Raw genomic sequence first — 20,034 nt, 5'->3', positions numbered from 1 at the left:
GTTATGTAGTTATTTGTTTTAAATGTATATGAAGATAAATTCATTTAATATCATTTTTTAATCAATTGACTTAGTTGATATGGATTTTTTTAGGGGGGAATGTAGGTTTTTGGGTTTTTCTTTATCTTTTTAATGTTATCAATCACTATCAGTAAAACTTGATTTATACAGCACCTTTCATACAAGCGATTGACAAACACGCAGGGTGGTAAAGGAAGTGAGAAAAAAAAGCTTTAAAACCTTAATTATTTGATAATTAATTGATTAGTAGATACGTAAATGGTAAGAAAACTGTTGAAATAAAAGAAAATACAAGTTAGAGACAAGTTAAAATTAAATCATAAAAAAAACATTAAGAACCATAAAAAACAAAATTATAAGACACTACATAAAAGCCAAGCAAACCAAATAATTAAGAGTTTTTAATAAGTTGTTGAAATTGAAAATGGCAATATAAAACACAATTTAGTGTTAAGTTAGTAAAAGTACTGCAGTATTATGAGCGATGTAGTATGCAGTATTACAGTAAAAGTACTGCAGTATTATGAGCGATGTAGTATGCAGTATTACAGTAAAAGTACTGCAGTATTATGAGCGATGTAGTATGCAGTATTACAGTAAAAGTACTGCAGTATTATGAGCGATGTAGTAGGCAGTATTACAGTAAAAGTACTGCAGTATTATGAGTGATGTAGTATGCAGTATTACAGCAAAAGTAGTGGTTTGGTCCATCTGACTCATTAGATTATTAATACTGAAGCATCAGTGTTAGAGCAGCATGTTACTGTTGTAGTAAATAAAGATTAAAAAGAGACGAAGAAAAAAAGTGAACTCATCCTTTAATCTTTATTTTTTAAATAGACGGAATAGTAATCATCGTGTGTGCGCTTTTATCTTGTTAAACACCGGAAGTGATATATATACACTAACTCCTGCTGCCTTGACGCTGGTGTTGGGGAAAAAAAAAAAGAAAAAAAGATGGCTGCTCCGGCGGCAACAGCGAGTTCTCCTCCAGGTTTGTGTCCAAATTACGCCGTGATATGCTCCTTTCTGGAGAGATACGGCGCCTTGTTGGACTTACCGGAGCTCACCTTCCCGCAGCTGGAGAGATATCTGCAGGACACGACCTCAGGTAAGGCCAGGAAAAAACAAAGAGAGGAGGAGGAGGAGAGAGGAGGAGAGGAGCTAGCAGGGGTTAGCAGCTACATTAGCCACTTGTGTGTTATTGTGTGGTTTTCTAACCTTCTTGTTTACTTAAATTTAAGTTTATTGCGCCTCTTTGATGCATTTTGAAGCAGGGAAATGTATCCAAGCATAATTTAGGAAGCAGTTAAGTGTGTGCATGCTTTTTATCCGAGGTTTTCTGTCACTTTTAAGCTTTTGAATTAGGCTTCTTTTTTTTCTTTCCTCCAGCAGCCTTTTATCTGCAGACACACAGGCTCAGAGAGGAGAGAAAATGTAATGTGCAGAGGGTTTTATTAGTGTTTTAAGATGAGGTTAAGATGATGGTAGTTCACGCAACACGTCGAGGTTTTTGGGGATTAGTCGGTAAAGTCGGTATTGTGTGAGGGAGGGTAGGAAATGTGCACTTTTATTCACAGTTTAGAACATGAAGTGTTTCAGCTTCTGTTAAGCTGCAAGAGCTGCGGCGTCTTCCGGTGCGGGACTTCAAAATAAAACCCAGTGTTATTATTGTTATGTGCTTCTTATTTATAACAGATAAAAATAATAATGAGGTAGTATCAGGTTTATTTCTAAGTAGGTTTGCACATACATAGTCAAAAAATATACTTAAAATTAAAGGTGCAGTTGTTGTTGTGCGCTTCTTATTATTAATAACAAATAAATTTAATTAAAAATAATAATAATCAGCATCAGGTTTATTGTTGGTGGGTTTTATTATTATTTAAGTAGGCTTGCACATTGTGCGTAAAAGTCAAAATATATGTAAAATTAAAGGTGCAGTACATGACTTATAGTGACTTATCTCAAAATTTCTCTCGTGTAACTTTGGTTTTGAAAGGTGCTATAGAAATAAAGTTTATTATTAGTAGTAGTAGTATCATTATACATTTTCTGCACATTGCACATTTATTTTTTGTCTATATGATGGTATATTCTGTATATAATCTCAGGAATTTCTGCATATTGCACCTTTATATATTGTAGATTAAATTGCACAAAAATCCAGTTTACTGTTTATAGTATTTTATTTGATCCTATTTTGTCTTATTTATTGTTGATTCTTCTTTTACGCTGCTACGTTTTTCCACCATACTGCTGTGTCAATGTGAATTTATCCCAAAGGGGATCAATAGAGTTTTATCTTATCTCATCTGACATTCAGCTTCACTACAGCAGCAGCAGCAGCAGCATCTCAGATTAAAACAAATGTGCTCATTGTTTAACTCACTAAAGGTAAAAAATGAAGCAGCATCTAAACCTAAACAGCTCAGAATAAACTGTTAAACTAAACTCTGCTGATCAAGACTCTGAATCAGTGTTTGCTTTATAATTGTATTAAAAAAAAGCATATATATATTTTAATAACACTTATATATCTATCCATTTGGAAATAAAAGCGTTTGTGTGTTGTTGCTTCAAAGTATCGGCCTGAAATAAATAAATATAAAGTATTATCAAAATGTCTCCCGTCAATCGATACCTGCAATCGATCCTTTTTGCACCCAGAGCTAGAAATGGCTAGAATATGACTATTTATTTATGGACTTGCTCACAACCAATCAACACAATCACATTCTTCGATTAATAATGAATACAAATAATAATTTGAAGACTTTTACAAATGCATTTGTGAAAAAATGGGATTCTTGGATTAATACAGGTATCATAATTTATAAATGTCGTTACCCGTGAAACTTTAGCGCTGCATCTGAAATTACTTTTTTTCATTATTCAATACGTGTATCATCGTTCAACAAACATTTGTGTGAATAAACAGTACTATGTATCTGATCGCAATTACACTTACTCACTTCTTGAGAGTCATCTATAAAGTCTGAACTAACTTAATGTCTAACTTGAATTAAAGCATTATTGAGCTGCCTCGGACGCTGTCTGTTATGTTCATGTTGGCGTTGTCTCTACTACATCACATTGTGAGATATTTAAGTTATATCACTTAATGTGCTGTACTGTAAGCTTAGCAGTAAGTTTTAAACATGGCAGTAAATGTAGTTAATAAGTGCAGCTAATAAAACTAATATAATAATAATAGTACTACAAGCTGCATTAACGTATCACAGATGTGCAAATATAAGGTAACATTATGGTGTTTTTACGTTAATATAATGTTAATATAACGTTTGGTGTGTGTGTGAAGGAGAAGGGAAAGTTAGCAGTAAGTTTTAAACGTGGCAGTAAATGTGCAGCACAGACTGTAGAGTGTTAGTTAATAATATAATAATAATGTAACACTATGCTGGGTCAAAGATCAAAAATATGCAAATATATGGGAATGTTATGAGGTTTTATGTTAATAAAATCTAAATATAACGTGTGTACTTTACATACAACAAATAAATAAGAAAGACTAAATAAAACAGGAACTGAGGATCACAGCTCTCATGAATCTGCAGCACTGTTCCTTGTATTTAGGATGGGGTCAATGCAAAGACTGAATTTCACTGACAAATAAAAATAAACTACCTTTAGGAAACACCAGAGGTAGGATATTAATAATAATTATAATAATAATAAAAAAGAAGAAAACCCAAATAAAATAAAAGGTAATAAAAGATGTAACACCTTTCATATAAAGATACAACTCAACAGAATAAGATCGGATGAAAACAAAAAATTAGTTTGAGCACAAAAATGAACGATAAAAATTGAGAGAGAAAAACAGTTTAACCACAATATAATAAAATATAAAGAATTAAACCAGTAAAGTTAACTAAATTTAAAAAAAGGTCTTTAATTAAGTTTTTTAATGACTTTAGGTACTTTGCATTTATATATATATAATTATTTTGAGGGCATAATTAAATTATTGCCACACATTTACTGATAGATTAACTCGTGCTTTTAATTTGTATATGTTGATTAAGGCAATATTTCTACTTCCTGTTGTGCAGCTTATTGTCGCTAACTTTAGTTGCTGTGCGCATGCGCAGGCTTTGTGAAGTGCTCAGAGATAATTCATCCCTCATGTGTTTTGAACTTCTTTAAACATTATTACTTTTTATTAATTGTGAAAGTTGAATTTCTCTTATGTTATTTCAGTCATATTTTATAAGGACTGCTCTAAATTTGATACATTTATTTTTATTTTATTTATAAAACCGTCGAAAGACACAGTGTTAGATCTAGTTTGGACAGTAGCATCCATATATATAGTATAATATTATAATATAACATAAAGCATGTGTCATTTTCAGTGTTGTTATTTATTTTATTTTATGTATAAAAAAAACTGGATATCTGCAGGTCTTTAAAATAATACTTACACAAAGATCTTTAGTGTTTCTCTTTCCTGCTGTGCACTGTAGCGATATTTATTTATTTAAAGCTGGTTTTTCGTGCGTGTTTGCGAGTCGTCAGAAGACGTTATAAATCTATAAAGTTAAAATTAATGAGACAGGTGCAGAAAACTGAGCAAATACTGTCACTGCTGCAGCTTCAGTCACTCCAAAAATGGTCAAATTTAGTGTCAATTTTAGCAACAATTGACACAAAATTGGACCATTTATTTGTTGTCTATTTGTGTGAATTTTATGTCATCTGTTATATTACGTTTGGTCTTGTATCACCTGTTTGGTCTCATCTCATTTCTAATTTAAATAAATAAATGAGCGATGGAGTAACCGTGTCGTCTCTCTGATCTCTCCTCAGTCCCGAAGCTGCTGGTCGACCTTCACGTCAAGTTGCTGAGGAAGATCGGCAAGTCGGTGTCTGCAGACAGATGGGAGAAGTATCTGGTCAAGGTAAATGTTTAACTAAATGAAAAAATAAATACTGACTCAATAAAAAACAGGAACTGGAGTTAAAGCCATCATAAATCTCATGAATCTGCAATGAGGAAGCCACAGAGGAATACACAAATAAAATAACATATAATGACACTGTTAAATAAAGTGGGTAAAACCAGAAATGTGAGCTATTAAGAAGAAAATAAAATAATAAAACAACTAAAAGAGGAAATGTGATGAAGTAAAATCAGACATAAAAGGTAGAAAGAGAGTAGAATTAAAAGAGAGGGAGATGGGAGAAGTGTGTGGTCAAGGTAAATGTTTAACTTTTGAGTTTTATTATTTACTCAACTAATCAATCAAACTGTATTTGTATAGCACCTTTAATACATAGTAATATAACAGGAAGTGCTTTACATAGTAAAAAAATAAACAAGAAAGACAAGAAAATAGAGAAATAGTGGCTCAAAAAAAGGAAGGTTGGATAAAAAATGTAAAAATTCAGAATACCCAAATAAAATGAAAGATTATTAAAAATATAATAAATAAACAATAAAATAAAGTCACTGAAAATTCAAATGGGAAATTTAAACATAAAAGGTGGGGTATTAAAAAGGTAAATAAAGATAAAGAAGAAAATAAAATAATTAATTAAAATCAGGCATAAAAATAGTTAAAAAAAAAAAAAAAAAAGAGGCTAAAATAAATCATAAAATAAAAGACAAATGAATAAACAAAATAAAAGTTCAATTGAAAGCCTGATTTAAAAGGTAGATTTTGCATATATAAGACATACAGATTTGTTATTTTTTTAGAAAATGGAGAAAGATTTTTGGTAACACAGCACCAAAAACACACAAAAAACTGCATAAATGTATAAATAAATAATAATCGTTAAGTTCGTTGAATAACTTCTCTCACTTTTGTTGCAGATATGTCAAGAGTTCAACACAACATGGGCCTGGGAACTCGAAGAAAAAGGGTACAAGGAGATGACGATGGAGTGCAAGACGGGGATCCTTAAAGTAAGTGCACAGTTAGACACTTGTTCCCCTATTTTAATGTTTTTAAATTATTATTAATGTATCTTCTTAAGTTGGAAAAATAAATCACATGTAGTGTTTTGCTTCTGACATTCATGGCGAGAAACTACAGAATAACTTCACAATAGACGGAAAAAATATGTTTTCATGTTCTTTTCATAGATTATAAGCAGCTTTTTATGTTGTATACGAGTTATAAATTAGTTATAATACTAATTTTGTGTGCTAATCATCTGTCAGCTGCATTTATTTAACCTCCGATTGGACCCCAATAAAATGCACGGATTACTTGTATCAGTACTAGATCATTATATCCATATTATTAAAAAATTGTAAAAAAAAATCACAGTAGATAAAAAAAAAGTAAAATAAATAAATACGTCATAATAAATAAAAAGTTAAAAATAAATATAGACAAATAAAAATACCTTAAAAATTGACTTAAATAAAAAATATATATAAACGTCCGTATTATTTTAAAAAATAAATTAAATTTAAAAAATTAAAATAAATAAATACATAAATAATCAAGTAAAATAAATAACTTAATAATTTATATATAATTCATTCTGTACCTTTTTTCTCTCTCCAGTATTTGTGTGAGTGTCAGTTTGACGACAATGTAAAGTTCAAAACCGCCATCAGTGAGCAGGACCCCGAAAAAATGCGCCTGCAGCCGATCGGTCGGGACAAAGATGGTCAGATGTACTGGTATCAACTGGATCAAGACGACAACGTTCGCATGTACATCGAGGAGCAGGACGACCTGGACGGCTCGTCGTGGAAATGCATCGTCAGGTAAAAACAAGACATTGTTATTTAATTGCTCCTCGGAGAAACGGGTTACTTTGTGTTTATTATTTATTCGTGGAGAGGTTAAATTTATCCCCTCTTCTCCTCCCGTGTAGAGACCGAAATGAACTGGCCGAGGTCGTTGCGCTGCTGAAGACGCAGATTGATCCCGCGCTGCTGAAAAAACAAGAAGCCGAAGGTGAAGAGGGTAAAAAAGCAGAAGGTAAATGTTGAAGAAGTTGAAATTGCTTGTTTAAAGATTGTTATTTTTGTCTTCTGAATTATTTATCAATCAGTCAGTCAGTCAACCTTTTCAATTCACTTTTTAATTTAATTTAAAGAGAACCAACATTCCCACTAGGGCGGGGCAATAAATTAAAATTATATCGAACTCGTGATATTTTATAGATATCTTAGATTTTGAATATCGTAATATTGTGATATGGAAAAGGACATGGTCTTTTTATGCTTTTTAAAGGTTGAATTAAAAAAATTTCATTTTCTGAGCTTATCAGGCTGTTCTATCATCTGCCTTCATCCCCTTAGTCATTATATCAACATCACAATATTGTCAAAATATCCATATCGAGGTATTTGGTCAAAAATATTGTGATATTTGATTCTGCCCATATCGCCCAGCCCTAATTCCCACATGAGCAAGCACTTGGCGACAGCTGCAAGAAAAAACTCCCCTTTTATAATCGTTACTTTCTTTTGTATTCATATTTTTTATATTACAGGTGAAATTAAAAAGAGTGACGACTCATCAGATGAAGACAGCAAAGACTCCACCAAAGCTGTCGGTCCAGCCTCACCGAAGACCGAGAGCAATGGAAAAGTTGACGACTTGAAATCCGAAGTGCCTGACGCCAAATCGTCATTGAACGGCCTCATCGAAGGCAAACCTGAATCTGAACTTAATTCGGAAAAGGCCGCGACGGATGACAGTATCACTACAAAAGCCCACAACATCAAAGAAGAGCCGATGGAAGTGTTGGAAACTAAATCGAGCACAGCGACGAGTGAACCAGCTCCCACCTCTGAGGCGCCATGTATATCGGTAAAGGCGGAAAAAGGAGAGGAGGCGAAGAAGAACAGCGCAGAGGAAATTCAACAGGCGATTAAGAACGACCAGCAGGCCAAAATCCCTCTGAAAAAAAGAGGAATGAAGTTTAGCGAAGATTTTGAAAAGAATAAAAACAGCGGCAGCTCTATCATTGTGCAGAATCCATCTGTTTCTCAGAATAAAGAAGCTCCTAAAACCAACTCGACTCCTGAGCAGAGAAAGAAAGCGCAGAGCGTAAACGATCACGTTAACGGCGAAGTTCAGCTCGCGTCAGATAAAGGTAATTTGAGCGAGTCGTCGAAAGAAGCCACCGTCGACAAAGAAGAGCGGACGACCGAACCGGCTGCAGGTAAATCTGTAGAAACCAGAGAAAAAGACGCACCAACTAAAGGCAAGGATGGTGTGAAAGACAAAAAGGAAGGAGCTCAGAGTGCTGAGAAAGTTACAGAGTCGGTCACATCGGAAAAACACGCAGCCACGGACAAGAAAGATCTAAATACGCAGGTGGAAAAGGAAAGCACTACAGAAAAGGGGGAAGCACACGAGTCTCCACCAAAACCTACAGAAGAGTCGCCGCCTTTACCTAAGGACGCACATGAGAAGTCGTCTAGTCGCGTAGAAGATGAAAAAACTAAAGAATCCAAACCAGCAGAAACAAAAGAGTCTTCTACGGCGGACAAGATGACCACGTTAAAGGAAACAGATAAAACAAAAACAACCGACGAATCAAAGAAGTTAAATTTGAATCATGAGGTTAAATCCAAAGAAGCCGAATCAAAAGATTCAGAAAAATCAAAACCAGAATCAGAATCAAGTAAGAGTGAAGAAACTAATAAATCAAAGGTGACAGAAAATGTAAAAGACGTAAAGCATACAGAAACGAGTGACGTTAAAGAAACTGAGAGTAAAGTCGAGAAATCCTCTGCAGCGAAAGAGAAGCCGGGAGTCATTAAAACAACAGAAACACAATCTGACTCTGAAAAAGCTGGGTCACCGTCTTTCACTAAAAAGACAGAAGAGGTAAAAGACAGCGACGACACAAAGGCTCCGGAAACGCAAGAATTCAAAGAAAGCTTGACGGTCATTAAAAAGGCGAAAGACAAATTGTTAATCAGTGACAAATCGGAAGAAACATCCGACACTAAAGATAGTTTGGAGTCATCGGTTATTAAAAAAGTAGACAAATCAGAATCAAGCAAATGTAAAGAGAAACAAGATGAAGAAGTGAGACCCGCTGTTGACGAGAAAGCCAAGGCAGCCTCCGAAAGTAAGACAGAAAAGACGGACAAGAGGGAAAAGAAGGACAAGCCGGAAAAGACGGACAAGCCGGAACAAACGGACAAGCCGGAAACGATGGACAAGATTGAAAAGAAGGACAAGCTGGAAAAGAGGGACAAGCCGGAACGAACGGACAAGCCGGAAACGATGGACAAGATTGAAAAGAAGGACAAGACGGAAAAGACGGACAAGCCGGAAAAGACGGACAAGCCGGAAAAGAAGGACAAGCCGGAAAAGACGGACAATCCGGAAAAGAAGGACAAGCTGGAAAAGACGGAAAAGCCGGAAAAGGCGGACAAGCCGGAAAAGATGGACAAGATTGAAAAGAAGGACAAGACAGGAAAGACGGACAAGCCGGAACAGACGGACAAGCCAGAAAAGACGGACAAGATTGAAAAGAAGGACAAGACAGGAAAGACGGACAAGCCGGAACAGACGGACAAGCCAGAAAAGACAGGAAAGAAGGACAAGACAGAAAAGCCAGAAGACGTAAAGAAAAGTGTCAACTGCGAAGAAGATACGATACCTGATGTCACCAAGACGAGCGACTCTACATCCAAGCACACAGAGACCAACGACGAAGACGTGGCCGTTAAACACGACGAAATCAAAAAGAACGCAGTTGCACAGAACACGACGGAGGAAGCATCCGAAGGTAAAGATAAATCGTCCGAGAAGACAGACACCTCGGAAAAAAGTGATAAAAAACGCAAAAAGACGGACAAGGAAGAGACGAAGTCGTCTGAGGAACAGCATGATAAAATCGAGGCCGAGAGTCCGTCGACAGAAAGTAAAAAGGACGCCGACGCTGAAAAACATACAAACGGCAGCGAGAATCTCTCATGTCGAGATAAAGGAAGTAAAGAGGATTCAAAAACCGATGACACGAAGGAGAAAGAAGCTCACAAAGAGAAAGAAACCTCGACCAAAAAGGACGGAGCTGCTCACCAAAATGTGAGCAAAGAACCGGATCATAAATCCGAGACCGAGACCGAGAAATTGGACCACGCCAAGCCGACTGATGAGGAAAGTAAAAGCAAAAGTGAAGACGAAGCAGACTCGGCAACAAAGAAGGAGGTGGCGAATGGCAGCGACGCTCCGTCGGACGTTAAAGAGGCGATTTCCCGTCGGAGAGTGAAGCCGGCCCACCGAAGGAAAGCGATCCTCCGTAGAGAGGAGAGACAAGGAGATTCAGAGTCCGATACGAACACCGGGGGTGGGATGTCTCTCCGACGGTCGCCGAGGATCTCTAGACCGACGGCGAAGGCGGTGGAGGTCCACGACAGGAAGGCGGAAAAACCTCAGGCTGCTCCGCTGACTGAGAAGAGCGAGAAGGATAAAGAGGGGGAAGAGGAGGAGGAGCAGGAGTCAAAAGCTGTCCAAAAGAAGCCAAGAGAGAAAAAGGCAGATCAGGAGGGTCAGCCTAAAGCCAAGGTAGGAATATCTCAGCAGGTGGAAATATTAACGTCCTTTTATAAAAGTTTGTAGTAAAAGACGTCGATGTTCTTCTTCTTTTCAGGGGAGAAAGAGGCGGAAGGTTCGGTGGTCCAACACGCGAACGCGCCGCAAAAAGAAAGGCTCCGAAGACGAGGACGACCACAGCGAAGAGGAGTCCAGCGAAGAGGAGGAGACCGAGGAGGAGGACGACAGCGACGAAGACTACAAGGTGGAGCGAAGCAGAAAGAGGCGGAACCGCAACCGAGAGAGACGAAGCTCGGACTCCTCGACATCCTCAGATGACGACCTACCTCCAAACGACGACCCCTGCAAACATTGTGGTCTTCCAAATCACCCTGAGCTGGTGGGTGCCTGCAGGATCTCGTCCATCTCGTTAATGCAGCAGCCTCAGTTAAAACTTCTATAATTACGCTTATAACTAAAAAATCCAGCCAACGCCTTTCTCAACAGTATATATAACAATATATATTTAAATAGCGATGGTAGTTTTACAAAATAACTATCTAATATAGCTCTTTATCCTCCAACCCTGCTCCTGGAGAGCTACTGCCCTGCATGTCTTAGGTATCTCTCCACTCTTAACACACGTGATTCTAATAATTAACTCATTATGAAGCCCTTTGACAAGCTTCAGTTGCCTGATAACGAGTTCATAATTAGAATCAGGCGTGTTATTTACAGTAAGAAGAAGAAGAAAAACAAGGGAAAGAGGGAAATACTGTAGAAGAGATAGACATCTTTTCTAGATCAAGAGGAAGCCACAGAAAATAAATGTTTTTTTAAAATGTGGACTGATTTAGTCCCATGAAACTATGATGAAAATATGATTTCTAACAGGTTAAAATAATTAAATATAATCCTTTGCATTATTACCCTATTGAGGAGCTTTGTGTGTTTCTATGTTGAGGCACATTTCCAAGGACTGCACATCTTTTAAATCAGACTTTTAGGGGCAGGAGAGGAATAAACATAGAGGTAAAATTGTAGTTACAATCTCCAAAGCGTATTAGAGTATGGAGTGATATCTTCTCTGTCATACTGTAGCAGCTTAAAATGTTCTGCCCCCGAAAAATGATTTCAAGAAAAGATTGGGGAACCTTGATTTCAGGTTGAAAGAAAATACTTCTAGGACCAAAAGCTCCTTGCACTTCATAACTCTGTTTAACATTAAATCCAATTAAATGTTTCTGTCTAAAAAACTGGCGTTAACATCTGTCCACATCTGTCTCCTCAGATCTTACTGTGTGATTCGTGTGATAGTGGCTACCACACAGCCTGCCTGAGGCCTCCGCTCATGATCATCCCAGACGGAGAATGGTTCTGCCCGCCGTGTCAACATGTACGTACCAAAATATTAAAGATATGAAAAAAAGTACATTTAAACATGTTGTTAAGTTTAATGTTTCATTGATCTGCTTTTTATAGAAACTCCTCTGTGACAAACTAGAAGAGCAGCTCTTAAACCTTGACGCCGCTTTGAAGAAGAAGGAACGAGCTAATAGAAGGTGAGACATTTTACACCCAAGCTGTTAATTTAAAATGTGTACATCCAGTTTAAAGGTTGAAGCAGTGACACTGTCGGGCTGTTTATGTTTTTTAATGCTTCACTTTTTCTTGATTTACTTTCTTTAAATGTTCTGTCATATTGTAATTAAGTCTAGCAACATAACAAGAGCATTTCACAGTACAACACAATCTAATTCTGCACTGTATTAACAGTTCTTACTTACTTTTACTCTTTTTATTGACTATCAGACAGTAGATTTAACTCACACCAGATGATTAAAGAAATACTTGATCATTTGAGCTCTTTACGCCACTTAATTGACACTGTTATTAACAGCTTTCTTAATGTGTTTTATCTCCTCCAGGAAAGAGCGTCTCATTTACGTCGGAATCAGTGTCGAAAACATCATCGAGCCCTCCGTAAGTACATATTGTGCTTTTCTTTCTTTTTTTTAGCAGAGTGAAACTTTGACGACCCGTTGATGATGTTTTATAACGCGACTCTTTCTCTCGTTCAGGTCGAGCCGGTGGAAGAACCTCCAGCGGTTATAATCAAAGAGAAGAAAGAAGTAAAGAGAAGTAAGAGCTGGGGTCGAAGGTCTACGAGGAACAAGAAGAACATAAGCTACAGGTTTGTGCTCTCGGTCAATATTATTACTTAGATTTTTTTAAATGCAGAGCCACATTCAGTAGTTCTTATTATTTACACGATTTCAGTCACGTATAAAAAAGCATTAAGACACTTTTTGTTGAATGAAATAGCCAGGTTTCCATCCAGCAAATAGAGCAAATTTAACTGAATTTCCCGAAAATTCTGCTAAAGAAATGAATGTTTCCATCTACTGTCGTTATAGAAGTAGTTTGGTGATCCATATAAACAGCTGGTGGCTTTAATTCTCCAGTTGACGGCCATTAATTAACCCTTACATACTGTTCATTTTCGGACTCCTAATTAGTCTCCTCATCAATTCACATTCATAAATTCTCCATCAGTCATTGAGAAATGTTTGAAAATAAATTAGTCTTATGGAGGAAATAAAAAGACATTCACAATCACTATTTTATGGTCCAGGAAGAAATTTTATAGAATATGACATGTTTGAATGCTGATTTTTTAAATTTGGTTTAATAAACACAGGTTAAACTTGTACATTTACATTCATAAAATTGTGTATCAGCTGCACAAACATTTAAATAACAAATGCATTTTATTTCCATTTTTATATTCTGTAGGTCACATTAGGAAAAGTCTGGCTAAAAGAAATGTCTATAGGGTGTTTTTACAGCTGTCAAATTTGACCCTGAACAGTGTGTGAGGGTTAAGTAGAAATCATTGAAATATGACATTTACTAGTGTTTAGGATATTTATAGAAATTTCAGAATTTTCACTCAGATTTTTTTATGTTCAGATTGAAAATAAGAATAAAAATCAGGTGGATGGAGATGCACACAATGACATAAAAGCATTATGGTACAGTTGTCAACCTCTCTCAATCAACCAGTGAGGCTTTCAGCATAAAAATGCCATAACATACCAAAAGTGACTCATTTTAATGCCTCCTCCTGCGAATCGCCTTTTGATATCTCTGCACGAATCACCTGATTTATTGTAGACGTTCGTTGCGTTTAAACACTCATGAAATGGGAAATTCTTATTTATATTTCTGTTCATTTAACAGATTCGATGAATTCGACGAGGCGATCGAGGAGGCGATCGAGGAAGACATCAAAGAAGCAGAAGGCGGAGGTGAGGAAGATTTAAAGCAGAAGGTTTTAGATACATTTAGGAAAAACTTGATTTCTTGTTGAGACATAGATGACTCCAAAATCCAACCAAAAGCACTTCTAATGAACAATTTTCTTACTATGTAAAGTTTTTAATGTCCTAATTAGTGAAATTTGGTTCATTTTGTTGTATTTTATTATCTGTAGTTTTATTTTCGACGTACAAATCAGGCTATTGTTGTTCAAAGTGCTTTACAATAAGTTGATTTACAAGCTGATAATTACAAAACAGAACAAAACGTCATTGACTGGTGTGTTTTTACAGGCGCTGGTCGGGGTAAAGACATGGCCAACATCACGGGACTCAGAGGAAAGGACATGTCCACCATTCTCCAGAGCGAGGAGGGCAAAGAGAACGGCCGGCCGCCACAACCCGACATCAGCCAGCGCAAGAAGAAACGCCGGCGACTCAACGACCTTGACAGCGACAGCACGGTGGATGAGGAGGAGAGCGAGGAAGAGTTTCGCATCAGTGAAAGGTAAGGAATAGATAGATTTGAACTTTTCCGCCCCTTTTTTTTAATCTATTTCATGTATTTTCCGGATTGTGCTCATACTGAACTTCTATATGTGAGTCACACTGCAGTTTATTTATGTATTTGTTGATTTATTTCTTTATTTCTCTCTTCTTCTTCTTCAGCTCGGAAGAAGAGTTCGTCGTATCCGGAAACGAGACGGAGGTGGAGACGGATGGAGACTCCAACGACAGCGACTTCGGCAGCAACAAAGGCGGGAAGCGTCGCAAGTCGACGTCGGTCAGGAAGTCGTCGTCACGGCGACGAAGCTCTCGAAAGCGACGGAGACCGAGAGGCTACTCGGACGACGAAGAGGAAGAGACTGATGACGACGAAGATGAAGATGAAATAGGTACAGAGTCAATAAACATCTTATCTAACATGTTTTTAGACATTCTGTCGTTACTTTTTTCTTCTCTGTCGTATATTTTTGTTTAACCCTCCTGTTGTCCTCGGGTCAAATTTTATTTTTAAAATGTTTTTAATATCAGAAATATGGATTTATTTCATCTAATCACCTGAAAATCACATTCTTTGCAGGTATAATCATCACTACTTTCATTGAATTGGGTGATACATTGGGAAAAATCCTGGGAGCAGATTTTAGTGTGAATAAATCTGATTAAACAGCTTTAGTCCAGAAATGTTCATATTGTCTTTTAAACATCTGTAAGGACCGGTTTTATTTGAAGGATTTATGTGATGTACACATTTATTTGTGTGTTTTCTGGCAGAACATCCATTTTTAATCCATTATTTTGTGTGTGTGTGTGCAGTGACCGAAGGCTCCAGCGAATACAGCGACAGTGATCTGGATATGAGTCGACGGCGGTCTCGGCGGAGTCAGAAGAAGCAGGTGAACTACTGCGAGACGTCCGAGTCCGAAGGCTCTCAGGCAGAAACCAACCGGGACAAAATGAAAGCCCGACGTCGCCAGGACAGCTCGGAGAGTGAAGGTGAGTCGGAGAGATGCAGCGCAGATCTGGACCTTGAGTTTTTTATTCACAACACGAGCAGGAATAAAAAATAATACCCTCTTCTAATCTGACTCACACTGTAAGAAGTTTTTAACTGTGTAGTTTTAATAATTCTTCTTTCTCTTTTCTTGTAACGCTCCGGTATAAATGAATCGCCTCGTTCAGTTTTCAGACTTTTGAGGTCCTCGCTGTGACAATTTTATCCTTATTTATTTCAGTTTGTGGCCCGTTAGACACACACATAGAGACTTTATCATAAGACCCTCCTGTTGCTTCACTAACAGATAACCTCAACCTCATTTTGTAAATAAAATATTGGGCTTTATTCTTCTCCAAAAACTCTGAAACTAGATTCAACAAACTCTCTTAAATGCCCCAAATTTGTTGTGAATCACTTGTTTCAGTCTGATAAATGAGCCTGTTCGAGAGTTTGATTCACAAAAAGACTAAAAACCAGAATTTCACACCACAAAGCTTCAAGTTCTGCTTTTAGAAATCATTTATAACACATAATAACACGTTTTAGTGTCTGTAATCGGGGACAAAATATAGATAATATAGACAATAAAATCTTTAAAACAACCACTGAACAGATTATTAATTTGACATTAGGTTTATTGTAGTGTAAATATTTTATTTTGGTTAATTTTAGTATCATTTTAAAGATGTAATACAATTTTAAGAACAAGGAAATTCTTGAATGCCACAAATTTTCTTTAAATCGTTCGTACATGAAGAATTAATTTATTCGTATGAGGCTTGAAAAAATAAATACAGAAGATCCAGATCCTACAGTATATTCTGGTAGATAATTGTTCGATTTTGTTTCTCAGCTGGTTTATTTTCTCTTTTCATTTATTATTTGTCTTCTCTACGTGTCAGATTTAACATTATTATATTATAACTTACATTATTTAAAATAAGAATCATGATAAAGACTGAAGATGAACCTTTTCAGCACCACGGACAGTGACATTAACACACTCTTGTCTTTAGAGCTCAAATTAATTAAAACTACGTTGATGTTCGTTTTGTTCATTTTTTGACAGAAATGTCATATTTGCAGGTTGCAGCTTTTTAAATTTGAGGATTTTACAGTTGTTGTTTTTTTTTGCATCATACCTGATATTAAACTGAATATCTTTTGGGTCAGATAAAGCGATGCTTGGAGGCGTCCCCTTTGAGTTATAATATTTTTCACTATTTGCAATAACAATATCAAACTCCATTATATGATCATTCAACACCAATATTACTTTTGTACATAATATTATTGTTATATATATACTTTTTTTACTGCCTGTGTACTTATTATTTTTATTTATTGTTTTTTATTCTTTCTATTGATGCTTTCTGTTTTTTAATTATCTACTTGCTGCTACAATAATGTAAATTTCCCCACTGTGGGACTAATAAAGGAATATCTTCTTATCATATAGACAAAATAATTTATAATCAGCAGGTTAATGGATAATAGAAGTTGCAGCCCTACAAAATTTGATATAATTGTCTTTCAACGTGATTCTGATTTTAAGGACACATTTTTATCAGTATCTGTTACCATGGTAACCCCAAACTGACAGCCCTGTATGCAAAAAACAATACATTTGGGACGATTTATCTAATCTTTCTTAAGGCATCTTAAGGCTGTTTCATCTGTTTTGTGAATAGATGGTTTATTATAGTAAAGTCATAATATATAATATATATTATTTATAGGTTATTATTCAGTGGATTTTAATGGTCCACATGAGATTAAATATGTCTGTATGTGGCCTTTGAACTAAAATTTGTTTGACACCCCTGCTTTACAGGTTCTTAAAGGTTTACATTGTGAGGAGGTTGCAGGTTGTGTTAATATATGTTTGGTGATGATGGCAGAGAACTACAAGGCAGCTAAATGTGTCTGCCTCTTGTTTTTCTCCTCCCAGCGAGTTTCTCCAGAGACTCTGACGAGGAGCCAAGGGATCAGCGGGTGAAGAGGATAGCCGACTCTTCCAAGGAGGATTCCCGGCAGCGGCACAGACGGCTGGCGCTAAAACGCAGGAGAGCTTCGGAAGACGACGACTCAGACGACGACTCTGACGAATCGTCGGAGGAGGATCGTCCCATCCGTAAACGGGTGAACCGCATCGACTCCGACGACTCTGATGAGGAGGAAGAGGAGGAGGAGAAGGAGGAGAAGGAAGAGAAGGAGGAGAAGGAGAAGGAAAAGGAGGAGCCGAAGGAGAAGAAAGCGGCTGACAAAGCGGAGGAGGAGGGCGGCGTTCTGACAAAGGGAACAAACCAGCTGGACTGCAAAGCGGCGGAGCTGCCGCCCACCAATGGACAGAGCCAGGTAAAGAGCGTCGAGGGCGTCTCGAGGGCCGCTCCGGGCCTCAACCCAAATCTGGAGCCACCCAAAAACATCAGTGCCACACCAGCCACCGCCATCGCACCAAACGGTCTGGTCGCCCCGGAGATGCCAGCGCAGGAGGACGATGAAGACGACCTGTTAGGAGTCACAGATCTAGTGGACTACGTCTGCAATAATGAACAATTGTAAAAAAAAAAAAAAAAAACAACAAAAAACAACAACAAAAAAAAGGTGTACTGTTTCATTTTTTTTGTGGTATTGTATTTTTATAATGCTTAACTTTATTATTCCTTCCCACACCAACACTTCTTCTTCTTCTTCTTCTTCTTCTTCTTCTTCTTCTTCTTCTTCTTCTTCTTCTTCTTCTTCTTCTTCGTCCTTTTTACTCGTGTCGTGTGGAGCTCGACTCTCAGCGATCTCTCCGCCACAGTAAAGAACTGGATCACTAGTCTGGAGCTTTCCGTGTGGGATTGAACCATATAAGGGCACCAAACTATCAAAGTCTCATCTGTTTTGTAATAATGTGTTTACCTGCAAACCCAAACCTCCCCCCTCCCAAATCCCTCCACCCCAACTCCTCAGTGTCATCCAGCTCCACTGCCAGACCACCACCTTCCTCCAAATGTGTCATTCATCTCCTGTCCTGTTTTTAAAAGACGTCACATCAGTTTTCGTGTGTTTTTGGGGGAATATAGGGCACTGAATTCACTGATTGTGTAGGAAATAGTTTAAAAAATCTGTCTATTTGAATGCTAAAAAAAAATTATTTTAGATTTTTTTATAGGAGTAAAAAAAATAAGTCATTCCATAATTGATGTTATAAAAAAAACCCTCAATTTTAATATTTCATCCCCCTCTTTTTTTAATCAGCTTTATTTATTCTATTTCATATTTCATGGGTCAAGGGGAGGTCATCATCATCATCATCCTCTTCCTCATGTCTATTTAGATCATCATATTTGATAAGCTAAACCCTTCAAACACACGACATATTGGTCAGATATGGAGGTGTATGTGCGTGTGTGTGTGTGTGTGGCGGGTAAAAAGGAAAACACATAAATTCATAGTTTTTATACCCTGAATATTAAAAGTGTCATATATATATATTCAAATTCAACTCCTCGCATCATCTGAAGGTGTGAATGTATATATATATATATGTTTATATATATGTGTGTATATATATAAATGTATATATATGTATATGTATGTGACCAACCTTCATTTGAACTCTTTGTTAAATGATAGAGTAGTTTGGCGTTTTTTTGTATATTGTATACATATATAATTATTTTGATTATGTGCGCTGCCATCGGTATCAGTGATAAACTCCCAAGTTTTTTATAGTTTGTTTTTTTGCGGGGAGGGAAACAAAAATCAGAAGTAAAAACTCTTTTTTCCTTCCTAATCTTGAGATCTAGTCTAGCTTCCTATTATACACATTAAACACATTTATGTTGTTGTTGTTTTTTTGTTTTTAAATAATGATGGGGTTTTTTTTTTTGTATATCTCAACCATTATTTGTCGTTGTCTCTGAGCAAAAATGTAAATGTGTCTTATTTTCATTGTATCTTGTCCTTCATAGAAGGTTTAAACAACCCTGCAAACTTCATGGCTTTTTAATGAACTAAAATAGCACTCAGCTGCCCTCTTTTTTCCCCCTTTTTTTGTTCATTATTCAACTCCCCTCCTCCCTCATCCTTCTCTTCAAACTTCCTGCATCCATAAAAATCAACACCTTTTTAAATTTCTAATCACATCCTCTTGCTTTTTCATAATCTTGAGTTCACGATCAGGTCATGTTGCAGTAAATCATCAACTTTAAGACCTCAAACCGGATCAAGATCATGAAAAATTTAATCAGTTTAGTTGAATAATTTGTAGTCTTTTTGAGGCGATACAACAGGATGCTGTGTCTTTAGTTTGGGGAGGGAAACAACAAACCAATGACTTCACTGACCTCTGCTGGAACCAGTCTGTGTGTATATCTGTAGTTTTTTTGCTGTAAAATATATTTAGAGGGATTTTTTTAATCACGGAAGAAAAAAAAAGAAAAAATATATACGTGGCAATTCTTTGGGATTGCATGACTTTATAATAGTTTCCTCTTTTTTTTGTAGGGGAAGTGATATTGGCACAACAGTTTGTTTTTTTTATAACAAAAACCAGAAACCTTTGGCATGTTTTAGAGGATGTCTGTTTAATCTCCTGATCTGTTGCATTATTGCTGAAGGACGCCACAGGGAATATCTCATCATTTGCAGTGAAACTGCTTTAGGTAAGCATGCGCTGACCCACTGAAGGCATGTTATAGACGCTCGGATG

The 20,034-nt window shown here is 36.7% G+C and overlaps 1 protein-coding gene across 1 annotated transcript; it reads left to right on the top strand.

Annotated features, from left to right (window-relative positions):
- Nucleotides 1-978: 978 nt before the first annotated feature.
- Nucleotides 979-18,051, top strand: rsf1b.1 (remodeling and spacing factor 1b, tandem duplicate 1). The gene is made up of 16 exons (XM_062433378.1): nt 979-1,132; nt 4,855-4,946; nt 5,864-5,956; nt 6,567-6,772; nt 6,883-6,989; nt 7,507-10,544; nt 10,630-10,911; nt 11,803-11,907; nt 11,994-12,073; nt 12,440-12,494; nt 12,593-12,705; nt 13,755-13,822; nt 14,126-14,339; nt 14,501-14,727; nt 15,152-15,331; nt 17,284-18,051. The coding sequence occupies exons 1-16, from the start codon at nt 979-981 to the stop codon at nt 17,895-17,897; spliced, it is 5,628 nt and encodes a 1,875-aa protein (XP_062289362.1). The 3' UTR covers nt 17,898-18,051.
- The last annotated feature ends 1,983 nt before the right edge of the window (nt 18,052-20,034 follow it).

This window comes from Scomber scombrus, chromosome 14, assembly GCF_963691925.1.
Source record: "Scomber scombrus chromosome 14, fScoSco1.1, whole genome shotgun sequence".
NCBI lineage: Eukaryota > Metazoa > Chordata > Actinopteri > Scombriformes > Scombridae > Scomber > Scomber scombrus.
Note: the sequence above shows the minus strand (reverse complement) of the source record. Positions and strands in the feature narration are given on the sequence as shown.

What these genes read in the sequence shown, in the direction of transcription:
- rsf1b.1 (XM_062433378.1), top strand. Translation starts at nt 979, where the DNA reads ATGGCTGCTCCGGCGGCAACAGCGAGTTCTCCTCCAGGTTTGTGTCCA. An exon ending in GAGTTTCGCATCAGTGAAAG is followed by an intron (nt 14,340 to 14,500) that starts GTAAGGAATAGA and finishes CTTCTTCTTCAG; the next exon opens with CTCGGAAGAAGAGTTCGTCG. An exon ending in GGACAGCTCGGAGAGTGAAG is followed by an intron (nt 15,332 to 17,283) that starts GTGAGTCGGAGA and finishes TTCTCCTCCCAG; the next exon opens with CGAGTTTCTCCAGAGACTCT.